Here is an 18,236-nt window from a genome sequence, read left to right on the forward strand (position 1 = left end):
ACCCGACAGTCAACAAAATGAATATTAACAACAAGGGGGAAGGAACGCAAGCCAAAATAGGGAAAGAACCGGCCAAAGACTATTTAGATATGTTAGATGTATTCGAGTCAGCGGGGACCAATGAAATTCACCCTAGGTACATAAGGAACTAGCTGAAGCGATCTCGGACCCATTAGCAGTTATCTTCAAGAACTCCTGGAGGATGGGTGAGATCCCAGAGGACTGGAGAAGGGCAAATCTAGGACCTCTCTTTAAAAGGGGGAACAAAGAAGACCCAGAGAATTATAGACCAGTCCTGACTGATACCTGGAAAGATACTGGAACAAATTATTAAACAATTTGTGAGCCTCTAGAAAATAATAGGATTATAATAGTCAAGAACAAATCATGCCAAACCAACCTAATTTCCTTCTTTGACAGGTTTCTAGCCTAGCAGATGGGGGGAAGCTGTAGACATGATATATCTTGATTTTAATAAGGTTTTTGACACAGTTCCACATGACATTCTCATAAACAAATTATGGAAATGCGGTCTAGATTCGGTTACTATGAGGTGGGTGCACAACCGGTTGAGGGACTGTAGTCAGAGACTAGTTATCAATGTTTTGCTGTCAGACTGGGAAGTGAATCTAGCGGGGTCCCACAGGGGTCAGTCCTGGGTCCGGTACTATTAAATATTTTCATTTAATTATTTGGATGATGGAGTGGAGCGCATGCTGATCAAATTTGAAGATGACACCAAGCTGGGAGAAGTTGCAAGCACTTTGGAGGACAGAATTGGAATTCAAAACAGCCTTGACAAATTGGAGAACTGGTCTGAATTCAACACGATGAAATTTAGTAAAAACAAGTGCAAACCTTCACTTAAGAAGGAAAAATCAAATGGACAACTACAAAATGGGTAACAAGTGGCTAGGTGGTAGTCCCGCTGAAAAGGATTTGGGGGCTATAGTAGATCACAAATTGAACATGAGTCAACAGTGTGATACATTGCAAAAAAAGCTAATATCATTCTGAGCTGTATTAACAGAAGTGTCATATGTAAGACACGGAAGGTAATTGTCCCGGTCTACTCGGCACTGGTGAGGCCTCAGCTGAAGTACTGCATCCAGTTCTGGGTGCCACACTTGGAAAGATGTGGGCAAACTGAAGAGAGTCCAGAAAAGAACAACAAAAATAATAAAAGGGTTAGAAAATCTGACCTCCGAGGAAAGGTTAAAAAAACTAGGCATGAGTCTTGAGTAAAGAAGACAGAGAGGGGGAACCTGATAACAGTCTTTGAATATGTTAAGGGCTGTTACAAAGAGGATGGTGATCCATTGTTCTCCATGTCCACTGAAGGTAGGGCAAGAAGTAATGGGTTTAATCTGCAGCCAGGGAGATTTAGGTGAGATATTAGGAAAAACTTTCCAACTCTCAGGATAGTTGAGCTCTGGAACAGGCCGCCAAGGCAGGTTGCGTAATCCCGTCATTGGAGGTTTTTAAGAACAGGCTGGACAAATCCCTGTCAGGGACGGGCTAGGTTTATTGGTCCTGCCTCAGCACAGGGGGCTGGACTTGATGACTTCTCGAGATCCCTTCCAGCCCCACATTTCTATGATCCTATGACCTCAGAGGGGACTGGGAAGCTGAATAAAGATTGGCCAGGACACCAAACTCCCCTTTTCAGGACACCCCCCAGTTCTTCAGACAGAGGGAGTTGGGGTCTTTAAGGCCTCAGTGGGGTGTCTCTGCCTAAAGACGATCTCCATAAACACCAGCCAGCTGACACTATTAAAGTCTTTACAGTGTTACTGTTGCGGGTAGTAAATGTTACCGTGACACTTGCAGGATTCCTGCTACTTTTCTTTTAGTGCTTAAAGTGAGGGAATTAACCAGAAATGCCGTGTAAGACCAGCACTAAGGGGTTATAATCAACAGGACAAAAAGCCGGTGTGAGGCCAGACACTTTGCCCCGTGACTTTTTTCTGCATCTGCTCAGCAGCAGTGTGCACCTGAGGACAGTAGGGGGCAGCACCAGAACACCATGGAAAGGACACGGGGCAGCCGAGGGAACCAATGAGGGTTCAGGATGCGTGTTTTGAAAAGTGGTGCCCCTGGAGAGGAGGCCGGGCAGAGTCAGTCGCTCACAGGCTGCTCACACCACTAGTGGCCTGCCGCCCTTCCCTGCTGGCCCAGGCCCAGGCCCCTTGGTAGCTCTGCCCGTGCACTTCGCTTGCATCCTCCCAAGTTGTTGCAGGGTTCTGTGCATGCTAGAACGTGGGGGTGGATAGGAGCAGGAATCGCATGGGGGAACAGGGCAGAAAGGTTTCTATAACCACTAGTCCACACTCCCTTCCAGACCCTGCACTTGAACTCAGGCCTCCTGACTCTCTTTGTTCATCTGCTGTCAGCAACTAGCTGTGAAACCCACTGTCAAAGCATGTGTCTCATCCTCCACCAAGGAGCAGGTCCTCAAGGAATCAATCCTGAAGCACTTACACGGGAGGACAGTGATCAGGAACAGTCAGCATGGATTCACCAAGGGAAGGTCATGCCTGACTAATCTAATCGCCTTCTATGATGAGATTACTGGTTCTGTGGATGAAGGGAATGCGGGGGATGTATTGTTTCTTGACTTTAGCAAAACTTTTGACACGGTCTCCCACAGTATTCTTGCCAGCAAGTTAAAGAAGTATGGGCTGGATGAATGCACTATAAGGTGGATAGAAAGTTGGCTAGATTGTCGGGCTCGACGGGTGGTGATCAATGGCTCCATGTCTAGTTGGCAGCTGGTATCAAGTGGAGTGCCCCAAGGGTCGGTCCTGGGGCCAGTTTTGTTCAATATCTTCATAAATGATCTGGAGGATGGCGTAGATTGCACTCTCAGCAAATTTGCGGATGATACTAAACTAGGAGGAGTGGTAGATATGGTGGCAGGTAGGGATAGGATACAGAGGGACCTAGACAAATTGGAGGATTGGGCCAAAAGAAACCTGATGAGGTTCAATAAGGATAAGTGCAGGGTCCTGCACTTAGGATGGAAGAATCTAATGCACCACTACAGACTAAGGACCGAATGGCTAGGCAGCAGTTCTGCGGAAAAGGACCTAGGGGTGACCGTGGACAAGAAGCTGGATATGAGTCAACAGTGTGTCCTTGTTGCCAAGAAGGCCAGTGGCATTTTGGGATGGATAAGTAGGGGCATTGCCAGCAGATCGAGGGACGTGATCGTTCCCCTCTATTCGACATTGGTGAGGCCTCATCTGGAGTACTGTGTCCAGTTTTGGGCCCCACGCTACAAGAAGGATGTGGAAAAATTGGAGAGAGTCCAGCGAAGGGCAACAAAAATGATTAGGGGTCTGGAACACATGACTTATGAGGAGAGGCTGAGGGAACTGGAATTGTTTAGTCTGCAGAAGAGAAGAATGAGGGGGGATTTGATAGCTGCTTTCAACTATCTGAGAGGTGGTTCCAAAGAGGATGGTTCTAGACTATTCTCAGTGGTAGAAGATGACAGGACAAGGAGTAATGGTCTCAAGTTGCAGTGGGGGAGGTTTAGGTTGGATATTAGGAAAAACTTTTTCACTAGGAGGCTGGTGAAACACTGGAATGTGTTACCTAGGGAGGTGGTAGAATCTCCTTCCTTAGAAGTTTTTAAGGTCAGGCTTGACAAAGCCCTGGCTGGGATGATTTAATTGGGGATTGGTCCTGCTTTGAGCAGGGGGTTGGACTAGATGACCTCCTGAGGTCCCTTCCAACCCTGATATTCTATGATTCTATGATTCATAGAGGAGAACAACGTACAACTGCTACCGCTTACCCTGTTAGCCCAAGTGGCAGAGCTTAAGGGCCTGGCCATGCTGATGACCTGACCTATGTGGGTGCCAATCTGGCTCCACGCGACGGAATTGTTGGGGATTGCATTCTGCTTTTTTAAAATAAGAAATTACACACACAAAACAATGTGCAAGGTTAATTCAGCTCCCTTGTGGATAGGCTTTAGGACACCAACTTTAATTACATGACTGCACGCTCATTCTCCACCAGACCCCTGCCTCATTCAGTGCACAGACGGGAGCTGCCCTGGAGACAAATCAGTGCGGTGCAGGGAGGGAGACTGTTGTTGGTAAGACCCCTGCCTCGCTTGTTGCAAAAGCTGGAAAGTGTGTAGTGAAGGAGACAGGGGGTTGCAGGAAGGGAAGGGATGGTCTCATGTTAAGGCAGCTGACTGCTGCTCTGGAGAACTGGATTCTATCCCTGTCTGCATTCTTGGATGATAGCAGGCGAGTCACTTAAATCAAACGTTTCACCAGTGGTCACTAATGGTGTATTCCTCGGTGTCTAGGTGCCCAGTTTGAGACAGGTGGGGTGTCTGAGGTGCAGAAGTGCTGGACGCTCACAGTTGCAGCAGAAGACACAAGGAGCTGTGCCCCGAGCATATCACGGTAAAAATGCTAAATCCTGTGAAGATTGCCCTGCCCTCGTTGTCTTGAGTTGGGCGCTCAAAATTAGTGGACACTTTGGGCCCTAATCTCGCTGGGCTTAAGTTCTCCATCAGAAAAACGAGGCTAACAGCAGCCCTTCGTGTGAAGAGGTTGTGAAGATAAATTCATGAATGTCTGCAAAGCACTCGGGTACTCTGGTGAACGCCCAACAGAAGCATCCAGGGGGAAATTAATCATTCTGGATTGAGTGCCGGTTTTGGAGGGGGTGCGTTAAATAAGACCTGGGCTGCCCTTTGAATGAGCAGGATACAAAGAAATGTCAAATACCTGCCTCTTCTGTGAGCGCTGTCCATTCTGTGCACTGAGCCAGTGAGGGAGGGTCCAGCAGCAAACAAAATAGTATGTGATCAGCTCATTAAAGATTGCATCGTTGGCATCCATACGCACAAAGGGGGCCAGTGAAAGTCCAACCTTCGTTCTGGCATTTCCTAACTGCCAAGTGCTGGACTCTGCAACCTGAACTTTTTGACCACACGTTTGTATGGAAGTGTTTTTATTACAGTAGAATCCAAAGGTCGCGATCAGGCCTGGAGCATGCTGGGTTCTGGACGGACACACAGTGAGAGACGGTCTCTGTCCTGAAGAAGTTATTGTCCAACTAGACAAAGGAGAAGAGCGAAAATAGAGGTAGATGAAAGTGAAGTTACTTGCCCAACATCTCATAACAGGCAGTGGCAAAGCCTGGAATAGAATCAGGGGTTCCCGCCCCCCTAATCTGGTGCACCAGCTATTCTGTCCTTGCACCTACAAACGTTCTCTGACTCTTTCTCCAGTCCCCACTCCCAGCCACTTGGACCCAGGGCTGAGTTCAGTTTCAGTGTCCCATGCTAAGGGGGGGGGTGTGGGTGTGTGGGGGGGTGTCAGTGTGTGTGTCAGTCACCCAGCACAACAGGGCCCTGATCCTGACTGGTCTGTAGCTGCTCCTGAAATATAAAAAATGCTGATAAAGACACAGACCGTCCATTTGCCCAGCTGCGGTGGCGATTTGGGCTCCTTTTCCAAAGAGCGGGTGTTAAATCACTCCGGAGGCTGTGGCAAGCAGGTGGTTGCAGGGCTAAGATCTCTGATTTTCCAGCCACGCGTGCGCTGAGTTGGCATGAGGCATATCTGCCTGACAGCTCATCCTCACTCAAGTGCTCCAGCAGCTTGGAAAGGGGAAGGGCTGGAGAAAGAGGAAAACAGATGTGTCCTTCTCTTTCACCCTGCCTCCTGTTATTGTTAGGGTAGCATCTAGCTACCTGTGCTAGGTGCGGTACAGACAGACAGAGGTAAACGGTGCCCCAGGGAAGGACACCACAGGGCGGAGGTGGGGTGGGCAAGCAGTCCTCTACAGATTCATCGCTTGCATCACCCAGTCTCACCCACTGCATAGCACGGGCCCGGAGCACCTCGCCCAGTGACTCCTGCACCCGGCCCAGCAGCGCTGACTGAGCAGGACTGTAACTTCTGGAAAGATACCCGGCTTTGAGTTACAGACCGTGAGTGATGGAGCACATCCCGGGGCTGTGCACAGGGGCTGCTCCCCGATGCAGGGGAGGGAGCAGAGACCCACTATCCCTGCCCCTACTGGCCTCAGACTGCATCCTTCCAAGGGAAGGCTGAACCCCAGTGCCAGGGAGCTGCTGGGGGAGTGGCAGGGCACCCTGGGACTGTGCAGGGGTGTTCAGTCCCTGCTCTAGAGCCTTTCCAATCTTAGTACTAGAGGTTCATTTCCTTGTGGCACTGGCCCCTTCCAGCCATGCGCCGAGGACAGGTAGGACTCTGGGCAGATCCAAAAGGTCAGAGATTTCCCCAGATCAGACAAGCCCCCCCCAAAGTTTGGCTACTTCCCCACAGTAGAGCTGGGTCTGAGACAGAAAGCATCTCTCCCATCAGTGTAAATCTGGAGCAACTCCACTTTTGTCAACGGGGTAAAACCGGTGCAGACAGGAGGCGAAGCAGGCCCAAAGTTCGGAACCAGATCTTAAACTTCCTCCGCCTTTGGGACGGCTGCATCCAAACTCAAAGCCCCTGTCTGTTCAGACCCTGAGTCGGATCCCCCTGCGTTTACACCAGCTTGACAGCAGCATCACTCCATTAACTTCAGCGGAGTTACTCCTGATTTACACCAGCGTCAGCCAGAAGAGAGCTGGGATTTTTGCATTTGGATCTGACCTCCCCCGGAATTTGGGGGTGACTCCAAGGGTTTGGATCCAGGCTGTATCTCTAGCTAGAGCAGAGGCAGAAAAGAAACCCAGGGAGACGCTGCTGGGGCGGGTGCAGGGTGTCAAAGCAGGCTCTGGCCCCAGAGTGGCTGCAGCCCGGGGGCTAGGCCGGCGGTCACGGAGCCAGGCTGGGTTTATAAGGCCCTGGGAGGAGACGGAGGGAGAGACAGGAGCGCCGCGCTGCAGGCAGACAGGCGGGGGCAGTCGCTGACTCAAAGCTGACGGCGGAGTTTCCTCCAGGCAGCCCGGGCTCTGGCTCAGCACGTCGGTGCGGCTCAGGCCCTCAGCCTCATGATTCATCCCCCCGGGCGGCTCAAAAGCTCCAGCCGTCCCAGCCCCGGGCTCCAGCCCTGAAGTCCGGACTCGGAGAAGATGCGGGGGCTCCGCCCGGCGCTCCGGACCCTGGTGCTGGCGCTGTGCGCGGCGGGACTCCAGGGTAGGTTCCCCGGCCTCCGGGGGTCGCGCTGGGTTACCCTCGGGCACGGGGGTGGCCGGTGCCTGGATTGCCCCGCAGGGGAAGGTTGCGGACTCTGTTTGCTCCGCTCCCAGCGATGCAGAGATTGTGCCGGAGGGGATGGGTGTGCGTTGGGGGGGGTAGGTACCTGACTCTGTGTTTCTGCGTATTCAGCTCCTATTGGGTGTGTGCGTTTCGATGCTCCGCACACTGGGCGCTAGGGGTTGGGTAGGTCTCCAGATCCGAGCTGGCCATTGCTTGGGTGGAAGCCCCAGGAGTCTGCATGGCCCGTGGGCTACAGGAGGTTGAGGTGTCCTCCCCGGGCAGCGAGGCGTTGCAACGGCTCGTGACTTTAGCCTGAGGCTTGCGGTAGCCTGGTGCTTTTCTTCAAGCCCCTGCACTCAAGGGGTTGCGTGAGACTCACTTTTTAAAAGCCTCACAGCGGCAGGGGAGAGCTGGGAAAGGTGACCCCAAAGACGCCCCCCGCCCCCCAAGCCCGGAAGAGAAATAAAAAGAACCCCAGAATTGAGTGTTTTTAAAATCTCGTGTTTTTAAAGCCAATCGTTTGAGTTGTGAAGGCTTGGAGTTGGCAGAGCCAGAGATACCAGAGCCCCTTTGTTTGGGCTTTTTAAAACTAGCTGAGGTGTGTGTAGGGACTAACCTGCCCGGGCCCCTGAAATGGGCTGGGGACCCCATAAGTCATTTCTATCTCTGAACTCTAGGATCTGTGAGTCCCTGTGTGTGTGTGTGTGTGTCTGGTGTGTGACTGCACCCTCAGTGTGCATGTGGAAGTGTGTGGATGTGTGGTTGTACCGTTGGTGTTAGTGCGTGTGTGTGGAAGTGTTTTGTGATGTGTGATTGCACCATTTGTGTTATTGTGGGTTGGTGTGTGACTGCACCCTCAGTGTGCATGTGGAAGTGTGTGGTTAGTGACGTGTGGTTGCACCGTGTTGTGTGGGTGTGTGTGGTGTGTGGTGCTGTGCAATGGCGCGGCACCATCGGCATGAGTGTGGATGAGCACTTCCCTTGTGATTGGTTTGGTGTCTGGGCATGGGTTTACATGTCTGAGTGTGTCTCTGTCTAGCAGGAATATTCCCAGCCTCCGTGCAGGAAAGAAGCGTACTGGGACATGCACAGGGCACCTCCTGCAGAGGTGGCAGAGAGCCTTGCCAAGTTTGGGTTTTTCCTGGTGAAACAAGCCAGCGTCACACGAGAGCTGGGTCCCAAATCCCTGCGCTGCAAAGCCGTGTGCGGAGGACTCGGCCGGGTCTCTCCTCGGCCATTCCCACGCCCCATCTCACCCTTCCTGCTGCTCCCCTGAGGCTACCCTCCATCCTGACCAGGCCTGGCAGCGCTGAGAGGGCTGGTGCTGAGTTTCTTGCTCCTGACCCACCCACTGCGAGGTCCTGTCAAGCATTCCTGGGCCAGGGGAAGACTGAGCGCATGCGGGCTACACAGGGCCAGACACAGAGAGCAGGGCTATGGTGATGCAGCCTGCCCCCTTCCAGCCCTATGGGTGTGTATCGCCCACCAGCTGAGACTTAGTTACTCGATGGTGAATGGGTGTGAGTCCGTGAGACCTGCACCTGACACATCACCTCTGACTTCTGCCCACGCCGCCTGACAAAATAGGTGTGGTTTTACCATGGGATAACAACCGCCCAGGCCCTGGCCGCTGGATGCACTTTGGTTTTCCCTGAGGGTTTACAGCTGGCCTTGCCTGGCTACCAGGCAATAAAACTATCCAGGCCATGTCTCTACTGAGGATTTTCCAGTGAGAAAACTCTTGCACATTAATTATTTGGCTGTAATAAAACCCCCTTGGTTCAGTGATGCCACAGCCGGAGCCTAGGGGTAAGTCTAGATGGGGGACACAGGTTGTGCTTTCCGCTGTGTTGGCTGGCCAGGTTTTTCAAGGAGGCTTTGGGTCGACCAGAGCGAGCTGACTGGGTGAACCAGAATCATCCGTACTATTTACTCCATGTGCTGTGGTAGGTTCTGTACAGCACAGGAAGCCAGTCCCTGCCCCCAGAGAGCCGACTGGCAGCGTTTGCCACCTGCTTGGCACTGGGGTAGGTGGCGACACGAGGTGCATGGCCGCAGAGAATCGTTAGGGTCTGGGGGGAGGGTTACCCTTTGCGGATAGCCTGTCGCAGAGTTAGCAGTCTCTTCTGTGCGGATTGGGCCGGGCCAGGACTTCAGGGAGACCACGTGTGCGGAAACTGGGGCGGCACAGGCCGGGAGCTAGAGGCCCAGAAAGGACCGGGGCTGTCTGTGTCCAGCAGAGGCTATAAAGAACCCCCCTTTGTATTCCTTGCGGCAGAGTCTTGTCTCAGCGCTGGGGCACTATGCTAGTAATGCAGTCGGGGAAAGCGTGTGTTCAGTCTTGTCTCTGGGGGTCTGTTAACATCTCAAACCACTCAGACTTTGCTCCACCCTTACCATGGTTCATCAGAACCTCCAGGGTACAATCTCCCAGCTCATCATGACCCCTATAGTACCCAGCAAAACCAGGCGGCCGCCTGGGGATATGACTCCTTCTCTCCTGCTGGCATCCCACCTAATTTACCCCTGCTCCCCCTCCAACTAATGTTCTTGGGCAGGTAACAGACACTGGCATACAATACTGACTCCCATGCCTGGGACAGTGGCTGGCCAGTCTGCCCGGGGATAAAACGCTGCCAAATCTGAATTCTCTGCTCACTGCACGGGGAGAGTTTTACGCCCTCTTTGCCCAGGTGTAAATGAGGACACAAGGGGTCGGACAATGGAGACTCAGCCCGCTGTGTTTGTCAGCGGGCAGCCAGAGCGCTGACTGCACCATGAACCAATGAACAAGCAGAGCCCCCCGTCCAGTCAGGGAGAAGGCAGATAGGTGGCTCTGCAGTGCCAATGCCCTGCAGGGGTCTGCACAGGACAGGGGACATGGATTGAGGCCTCAGAGAGGAGCTTGGAATTGTGTGAAATCCAGGATGGTCACAGGAGCCTAAAGGAGTTAGATGCCTGACTTTCATTGTATGTCAATGGGATTTGTGCACCTATCCCCCTCTGGCTTCTTTGACCAGCCCTGCCCAAAAGGAGACAGCACCAGGGCCCTGATTCAGATCTCACTGGTGCCAGTTTCACCCCACTGTCTGCCAGTTACACCAGCACCAAGGAAGAAAACTTGGCACTCCGTATACAGAAACACAATTCCTCTGGGACCAGCATTGCTGGGTCTGCTTCTCCCTCACCACATGCCCGTAGCCAGCCCTGAAAACCCCCTGGCCCTTCTCGCTACTGCAGTGAATCAAAAGGAAGTGGCCAGGACGGTAACGCAGCAGATGGGGGCTAAGTGGTAGCGCTGGTTGGAAAGCAGCGGAGCTGGGATTCATCATCGCTGGTGCTTGACTTTCCCGAGGGCGCCGGGGGGCGGGGGGGTGGGGGGGAATTTCAGGAAGCCTCAGAGTTTAGCTACAGCTGAGCTCTAGGCTCCAAGTGCTGGCTCGACCGGCTCAGCCTCTGTTGGACGTGCTTCATGGAGTTCCTAGCTCAGGACCCTCCAGAGGGGACTTTACCACACCAGGTCCCGGCTGCACAGTGTGGCTGCAACACGCAGATGGGGAGCCATTTGTCCCCTTGTTCTTTAGCCCAGGATATTTAGTGCTTTGTGTCCAACAGATGGGCTCTAGCTCAGGTCCACATCCATGACAGGTGCTGCCACACTCGGCCTAAGTGACTTGCCCAAGGTCATGCAGGAAGTCGGTGGCAGCGCCAGCTTTAGACCCCACATTGACTCATTCCTAGGAGGGCTCTATCCCTAACACAGCTGTGTGGGGCAAGGGAGGAGCCCCAGCTAGCCCAGGGTGAGACTAATGACCACACCTGTCAACAGGCCCCGAACACGGAGGGGAGAAAACCCGTCTGATAGGAAGCACGCTCTGCCGGTTGGCCGCCGAAGGAGAACTAAGCACCATGGGCTCGGTACGGCGCTCTGGTAACCGCAACCCATGAGTCAGCAGGTGGATGTGGTTTTTAGGAAGACAGTAGTGAGGAATGGAGGAAATTCTCGGGCTGCAGAGGGGTCAGGGAGCCTACCCGAGCACCTTCCCCTCCCTCTCCAGCAGCGAGACTCTGGTGGCACTGGTTCAAACCTGCGGGACGCCATGCGAGGGCTGCCTCACGGGTTTTGTTCTGAGGGGGGCTAGACACTGCCCAGCCCTGTGGCCTGAGCCCCCTTAGCTTTCAAAGGTACCCTCTGTGTCTTATGTATCTATCAGGAGCTCCAGTGGTTTGCAGCACCCAGTGCAGAATCCTGAACGCCCGCAATGGCCAACTGAGGGTCCCTTTGTGCCTCTCCCGCGGGCTGCCAAGCTAAGGCTTCTCCTGAGATTTCCCTAGCACTAAGCCGCTCTCTGAGCCCCTTTGTGGCTGTCTTCCAGCTTTGATGAGCAAAAGAAATCCAGTGCCCGTGCTCATAGTGCCCGGACTGCAGCTTGGCAGGGTCTTGGCAGGGCTGGGGAGATTTGACACTGAAGGGGGCAGGAGAACGGAAAGGACAGGTGATAACCATCCATACCTGTGTATCTACACAGCAGGGCGCTGACTGTAACATCATTGTGGCTACGCTGGTATGAATGCCCTCAATATAGACGGGCACTTAGTGATGTGTAATTTGGGTGGTCAATAGAGATTATCTTCTTTAATAAGGGTCCTTGGTGGTTTTATGGAAGGAGTGTTGCTCTGGGACTCAAAAGAGCCAGGTTCTAGTCCTGGTGATGTTAGGCAAGTTACTTCTGCTCCCTGTGCCTTGATTTCCCCATCTGTATAATAGGGGTAATGGTTGTAAAGCACTTTGAGATCTATGGGTGAAAAGTGCCGTATGAAAGCTAGGGATTATGTGGGCAAAGCTCAGTGTTGATGGCCCTTTTCCTCACCCCTGGGGCTGGGCACTGACACCAGTGCAGAGTGAATGCCCAATGCTGCAGAATCAGACGCTCACTGTACATGGATGATGTGGCTCTCCTGGTAGGAGATACAAGGCTCAGGGCGGGGAGAGGAATCAGACCCCTTTCCATTAAACTGCCTCCAGCACCCAGCACTCTTTGGAAAAATGGGTCCCTAAAGAGTGTGGCGGCTGAGTTTTACAGTGGGCATTAGCCTGCCTACAGCACCCCTGCCCTGTGCAAATGACCGATGTGAGCTGCTGCTTAGGATGGAGCAGGAAGCCTGGCCGTGTGCCCCGCCCTGGCTAAGGGCAGGCCCATTATGTCCTGCCCCAGTGAGGGCCAAAAGCCGTGCATACAAGCGAGCCCAGGGAGGGTGTCCCTTCCTGCTCCGATTGCTTTGAGGCAAGGGCAAAGAATCAGTCTGGGCACCCAGCTATTTTAAGCAATTTCCTACCAGCTGCTGTTATTTCACTGGTTCCTCTTCCTGTTCTGCTTTCATTTTCCCGCCTTCCCCTCCTCCCATCCCCTTAGCTACAGCACTCAAACACTGGTACTTCCACCCCCGCGTCTGCAGCTGCAGTGCACAGAGCCAGGCCATCCCGGAGCAGGGAGTCAGGCCGTCTTGTTTTGCGACGGGCGCCTCTCAGTCCAGCCTCTGTCCCGTCAACATACACTGCAGTGGGGCAAGCGATGGGGCTGGAGCAGGAGGCCTGGTGCTTTAAACCCCGCTGACTCATCACGGGGCCTCAGTAACAGGAGAGAGGTCATCAGTCAGCGGGTCTCCCCCAGCCCCCGAGCCAGCTGCCTCCTCTGGCTCCCTTCTTCCCCACAACAGGACCCATTTACAGGCAGCATCAGCTCCTGCGGCCAGTCCGACCCGTTAGTATTGTTGGTGCTGTATTAGCAGACCCCCAGGCCTGGTTGTGCTTGGCGCCGGGAGAGAACTCACAAACCATGCAGAGGTGGGTTACCATGTACCTAAAGAGCGCCCTCTCTGGCTGGTGTGGGCACTGCACTGATAAAATCCATGGGGCCCTCATTAAAGGGTGCTTCCGGTGGAGGCAGGATGCCACGAAGCCCTGGATGGATTGAAATCAGAGGGACCAGTCAGTCCGCAGGGGCTCTGGTAATGGAAGCCTCTTTTCCAGGAAAACATGGACATGTGGAACCCACTGCGCAGTATGTCCCCATCTGTGCTGATCCACAGAGGGCCTGAGGCTGTTACAGACCTTGCTGGGGAGGTCTGGCTCACGCCATAGCAGCTCAGGTGTTTTGCGCTGGAGGTCGCCGGCACGGTCCCCAGCGGGACAGCTATCACCCGTGCTGCCTCGGCGCACGTGCACAAGTGGCCGTGCGACCCAATGATTCTGTTAGTCCCAGGCGGTGATGCCGGGCCACGCAGGAGGGAGAGGCTTCAGAACCAACAACTGCCCTTCAGCAAAGGATTTCCAAAGAGTCACAGCGTTACACCCGCCGCCAGCCAGGTGCGCTGCGGTAACCGCAGCGATCCGTCGATTGCACGGAGGATCCCCACGCACTTTACAGACACTAGTTACACGAATGCTCAGCATCCTAGTGAAGACGGTGCAGCTCTGTGTTTTCATGGGGAAACTGAGGTGCAGGAAAAGGCAGTGACACTGGAGAACCATAGAGTTTAAGGCCAGAAGGGACCACTAGATTAGTCTGACCTCCTGCATATCGCAGGCCAGCAACATCACCCAGCACCCTGTGACTGGCAGCCTGTCAACCCTTTTAGGCCTGGGCAACCCAGCACCCTTTTTGGCCTGGGGCCAGCTGAAAGCCCTGTTCAATAGTCATGCCCCACCATACCTCCACAGAGTGGGGCCTTAAAAGGAAAAAAGCTGAGCTGGGAGGGGGAGTAAATAAGTGAGTGGAGAAAAAGCATATATATATATATATATATGGAGAAATTGCTCTAAAGATTCCACTTAGTAATCAGGGATTTAAAGGTTAGTTTAAAAAGGAATGACAAGAATTATTGGCCAATGAGAGGAAGAAGAGGCTATAAAAAAAGCCCCAGAATAGAGGCAAATGCACGACTCGCCGCAAAGTTCTGCATGGCTCAGTGACGTTCTCACATTTGCAGTGTTGACTAGTCCCTGTGGGTTGAATAATCATTGATCTTTATTGAGTCCAGACAACAATGGGTTGTGAAAGGCAGGTCAGGTTAAAGAAACAGCTGATCAGCTGATATGCGAATGCAGGGCGTGTTCCCAGGAAGGGCAGGGTCTATGGGGAGAATTTAGATACTTGAAGGTGACAGAAGGTACTCAGAGTATTGGGAAAGTGCTTTCCTGGGATTTTTAAAGCCTCTGGAGCAGGGTAAGGGAGCGTAGTAGTGGTGTGACTGTATGAGGAGTCTGCTAGATGGAGCTAAGGGGAGAGAGGGGCAGTTGTTAGATCTCTGATGGCCAGGGTCTGGGGACGGAGTCCTCATGAGCCTGAGGACCCTGAAGCTAAGCTAAGAGGACTCTTTACAGATCCTCATGAGAGGGCTGGAGGGGACCCTTGCAGTCAGGAGGAAGAAGGAATGTGGGAGCCCTGATACAGGGGAGGAAGAAGAATTGGCAGATCTGTGGTCAGGTCCATGCTACAGAGTTAGGGCGATGCAAGGCAGTTTGCACCCACCTAACTATAGAAGTGTCGCTCCCACTGACCTAAGGCCCGGAGACGCTGGTACGCTGGAAGGGGTGGGGCTAAATGTGGCTTAGTTGGAGGGTTAAGTCATCAGAGCAGCTTGGAAGGCATTGGAGGCTGGATGGAGTTTTGGGGAAACTGAGGCAAAGCTGCTGCGATGCCCCCTGATGTTGCAAGGGGGTGCTCTGGAGCAGTGAGTTTTATTACACGCACTGGCTGTGTCTGCACTAGCACACGTTCCCGCTGGTAACAACCGTTGTTGGCCACATTGCAGCCGGGCTGACGCCGAAAGGCCTCAACCACGGGGTCCTGCCGACACCAGGGGAATTTTGTGAAAGTTTCCGACCACTGCTGACATGTATCTGACTCCACTGCTGGGAGCCCTAGCATAGATAGGCTGTGGCCAGCATTTTATGCCCCATGTCCTCTATCCCTGATGAGATAAGGTCTGATTGGCACAGTGCCCTGACAGCTGGTGACAGCCGGGCCCTGCAGGAACTCCCAGCATGGCTAATGCCCGTGGAGCCGAATCCCCCTCAGAAGGCTTGAAAGTGGGCTGGGATGTGCCCGTTCAGCTGGCAGCTGGTGGCAGTTTGGTCTGTCTGTGCTAGGGCTTGTCAAGGATTCAGCTACACCAGAGCAGGCCAAGTCTGTGGCTGAGCAGAGGAAAAAAGCTCTCTCGAAACTTTGATGTCCCCACTAGACAGACAACACGGTGGGGCCCCAGGAGGATTTGTCTTCCTTCTCTTCTGGTCATGGAAGGTGCGTCTACACTGCAAAAAAGGAGTGTTTGCAAGCCAGATTCGCTAACTCGGGTTCAAATAGCAGCGAAGACACGGCTTCTAACTTGGGTTAGCAGCGCGACTTCAACCCCAGGCTCTCCTATCAGTTGTAACTTGCTCTGCTAGCCCGGGTTGCTGTGTCCACACTGCTAATTGAAGCCGAGTGAAGGACACACCTGTTTCTGCAGTGTAGATGTACCCAGCCGGAGGCAGGATCCTGGACTAGATGTGCCAGCATTTGAAGCTGCTCTGGCAGTTCTTAGGTTCCCAGGATTGGCATCAGAGAAGGCTTTGTGCATTGTTCTTTATATTGCATATGCTCAGGAATTCCTGCCCCCAGCTGCATGGAAAGCAGCTGAGAGCGGGGAAGGAATTCCTGAATCTATGTGCAAGAGGTTCACTTTAGGATTAAACTCCTTGGAGCGTAGCCAGGCCCTCTGCTCAGCTGGGAAGGAGCCAGTTCTGCTTGCACCCGGAACAGGCACTCGTTTTGGGGGCAGGGATTGGGGGAGGGAGGAGGGCAGGGAAGCCTGACTTCTCATGTTCACTGGTTTCTATCCCTATCTCAAGTTAGTGAGACCTGTCGTCATCATCTTTCTGTTTCTCTTCCTCTTGCATCACATGTGTGTGCAAATATCAGCCCAGATTCCCAGCTGGGTTCTGTCAGCACCACTCCGTTGACTTCACCGTAGCGAGGCCGCTTTACACCCGTTAGCGTGCAGATACAGAACCTGATCCTCCCCCACCTGCTCCTTGGGCAGCCACCCACATCAGCTCACTGCTCTCACAGCTCACTGCTCTCTCCAAAGCCTCCTCCTGCCCGCTGCGGGACAAAGCCCCCCGACTCCTTTGCTGTCACCAAACCCCTTGGTCCAGGCTTACACTGAACCCCAGAGATCCTTCAGCTGGTAGGAGTTTTCCCCTCAACTCACAACCTTGGTGCACTTGCTTTGCCTCCATCCCTTCCAGTTCTCTGCAGAGCCAGCCCAGCTCGGTTCACTCGCCTCTTCTCCCGTCTCCCTGCTCCATTCCACCGTGACTTTTTTGTGCACTGCCCCGGCCTGCTTTCCACAGCCTTCTCGGAGGGGACCTGTTCCGGAAGGACAGGCAGGGCAGAAAAGGTGGGGGAGTAGCACTGTATGTAAGGGAGCAGTATGACTGCTCAGAGCTCCGGTACGAAACTGCAGAAAAACCTGAGTGTCTCTGGATTAAGTTTAGAAGCATGAGCAACAAGGGTGATGTCGTGGTGGGAGTCTGCTATAGACCATGGGACCAGGGGGCTGAGGTGGATGAGGCTTTCTTCCGGCAATTCGCAGAAGTTACTAGATCACATGCCCTGGTTCTCATGGGCGACTTTAATCTTCCTGATATCTGCTGGGAGAGCAATACAGCGGTGCACAGACAATCCAGGAAGTTTTTGGAAACTGTAGGGGACAATTTCCTGGTGCAAGTGCTAGAGGAGCCAACTAGGGGGGGAGATTTTCTTGACCTGCTGCTCACAAACCGGGAAGAATTAGTGGGGGAAGCAAAAGTGGATGGGAATCTGGGAGGCAGTGACCATGAGTTGGTTGAGTTCAGGATCCTGACACAGGGAAGAAAGGTAAGCAGCAGAATACGGACCCTGGACTTCAGGAAAGCAGACTTCGACTCCCTCAGGGAACTGATGGGTAGGATCCCCTGGGGGAATAACATGAAGGGGAAAGGAGTCCAGGAGAGCTGGCTGTATTTCAAGGAATCCCTATTGAGGTTACAGGGACAAACCATCCCGATGTGTCGAAAGAATAGTAAGTATGGCAGGCGACCAGCTTGGCTTAACGGTGAAATCCTTGCGGATTTTAAACATAAAAAAGAAGCTTACAAGAAGTGGAAGATTGGACATATGACCAGGGAAGAGTATAAAAATATTGCTCGGGCATGTAGGAATGAAATCAGGAGGGCCAAATCACACCTGGAGCTGCAGCTAGCAAGAGATGTTAAGAGTAACAAGAAGGGTTTCTTCAGGTATGTTGGCAACAAGAAGAAAGCCAAGGAAAGTGTGGGCCCCTTACTGAATGAGGGAGGCAACCTAGTGACAGAGGATGTGGAAAAAGCTAATGTACTCAATGCTTTTTTTGCCTCTGTCTTCACAAACAAGGTCAGCTCCCAGACTGCTGCGCTGGGCATCACAGCATGCGGAGTAGGTGGCCAGCCCTCTGTGGAGAAAGAGGTGGTTAGGGACTATTTAGAAAAGCTGGACGTGCACAAGTCCATGGGGCCGGACGCGTTGCATCCGAGAGTGCTAAAGGAATTGGCGGCTGTGATTGCAGAGCCATTGGCCATTATCTTTGAAAACTCATGGCGAATGGGGGAAGACCTGGATGACTGGAAAAAGGCTAATGTAGTGCCCATCTTTAAAAAAGGGAAGAAGGAGGATCCTGGGAACTACAGGCCAGTCAGCCTCACTTCAGTCCCCGGAAAAATCATGGAGCAGGTCCTCAAGGAATCAATCCTGAAGCACTTACACGAGAGGAAAGTGATCAGGAACAGTCAGCATGGATTCACCAAGGGAAGGTCATGCCTGACTAATCTAATCGCCTTCTATGATGAGATTACTGGTTCTGTGGATGAAGGGAAAGCAGTGGATGTATTGTTTCTTGACTTTAGCAAAGCTTTTGGCACGGTCTCCCACAGTATTCTTGTCAGCAAGTTAAAGAACTATGGGCTGGATGAATGGACAATAAGGT

At 52.9% G+C, this 18,236-nt stretch overlaps 1 protein-coding gene and 1 long non-coding RNA gene across 3 annotated transcripts in view; one reads left to right on the plus strand and one right to left on the minus strand.

The window, feature by feature from the left end:
- Positions 1-3,953: 3,953 nt before the first annotated feature.
- LOC122463913 lies at positions 3,954-8,513 on the minus strand. The gene is made up of 3 exons (XR_006287667.1): positions 7,294-8,513; positions 5,445-5,649; positions 3,954-5,085 (listed from the first exon to the last, which is right to left on the minus strand). It is a non-coding gene; the product is annotated as an uncharacterized LOC122463913 (long non-coding RNA).
- The window catches only part of ITGB3 (integrin subunit beta 3), a 43,633-nt gene continuing 32,231 nt past the window's right edge, over positions 6,835-18,236 (plus strand). Inside the window, exon 1 of one of the 2 annotated variants that reach the window (XM_037886877.2) lies at positions 6,835-7,127. In XM_037886877.2, coding sequence (XP_037742805.1) covers positions 7,064-7,127 — 64 coding nt within the window. In that variant the 5' untranslated portion in view covers positions 6,835-7,063. The remainder of the gene's footprint in view (positions 7,128-18,236) is intronic. The other variant, XM_037886878.2, reaches the window with a different exon arrangement.

Source organism: Chelonia mydas, chromosome 27 (genome assembly GCF_015237465.2).
Source record: "Chelonia mydas isolate rCheMyd1 chromosome 27, rCheMyd1.pri.v2, whole genome shotgun sequence".
Taxonomy (NCBI): domain Eukaryota; kingdom Metazoa; phylum Chordata; order Testudines; family Cheloniidae; genus Chelonia; species Chelonia mydas.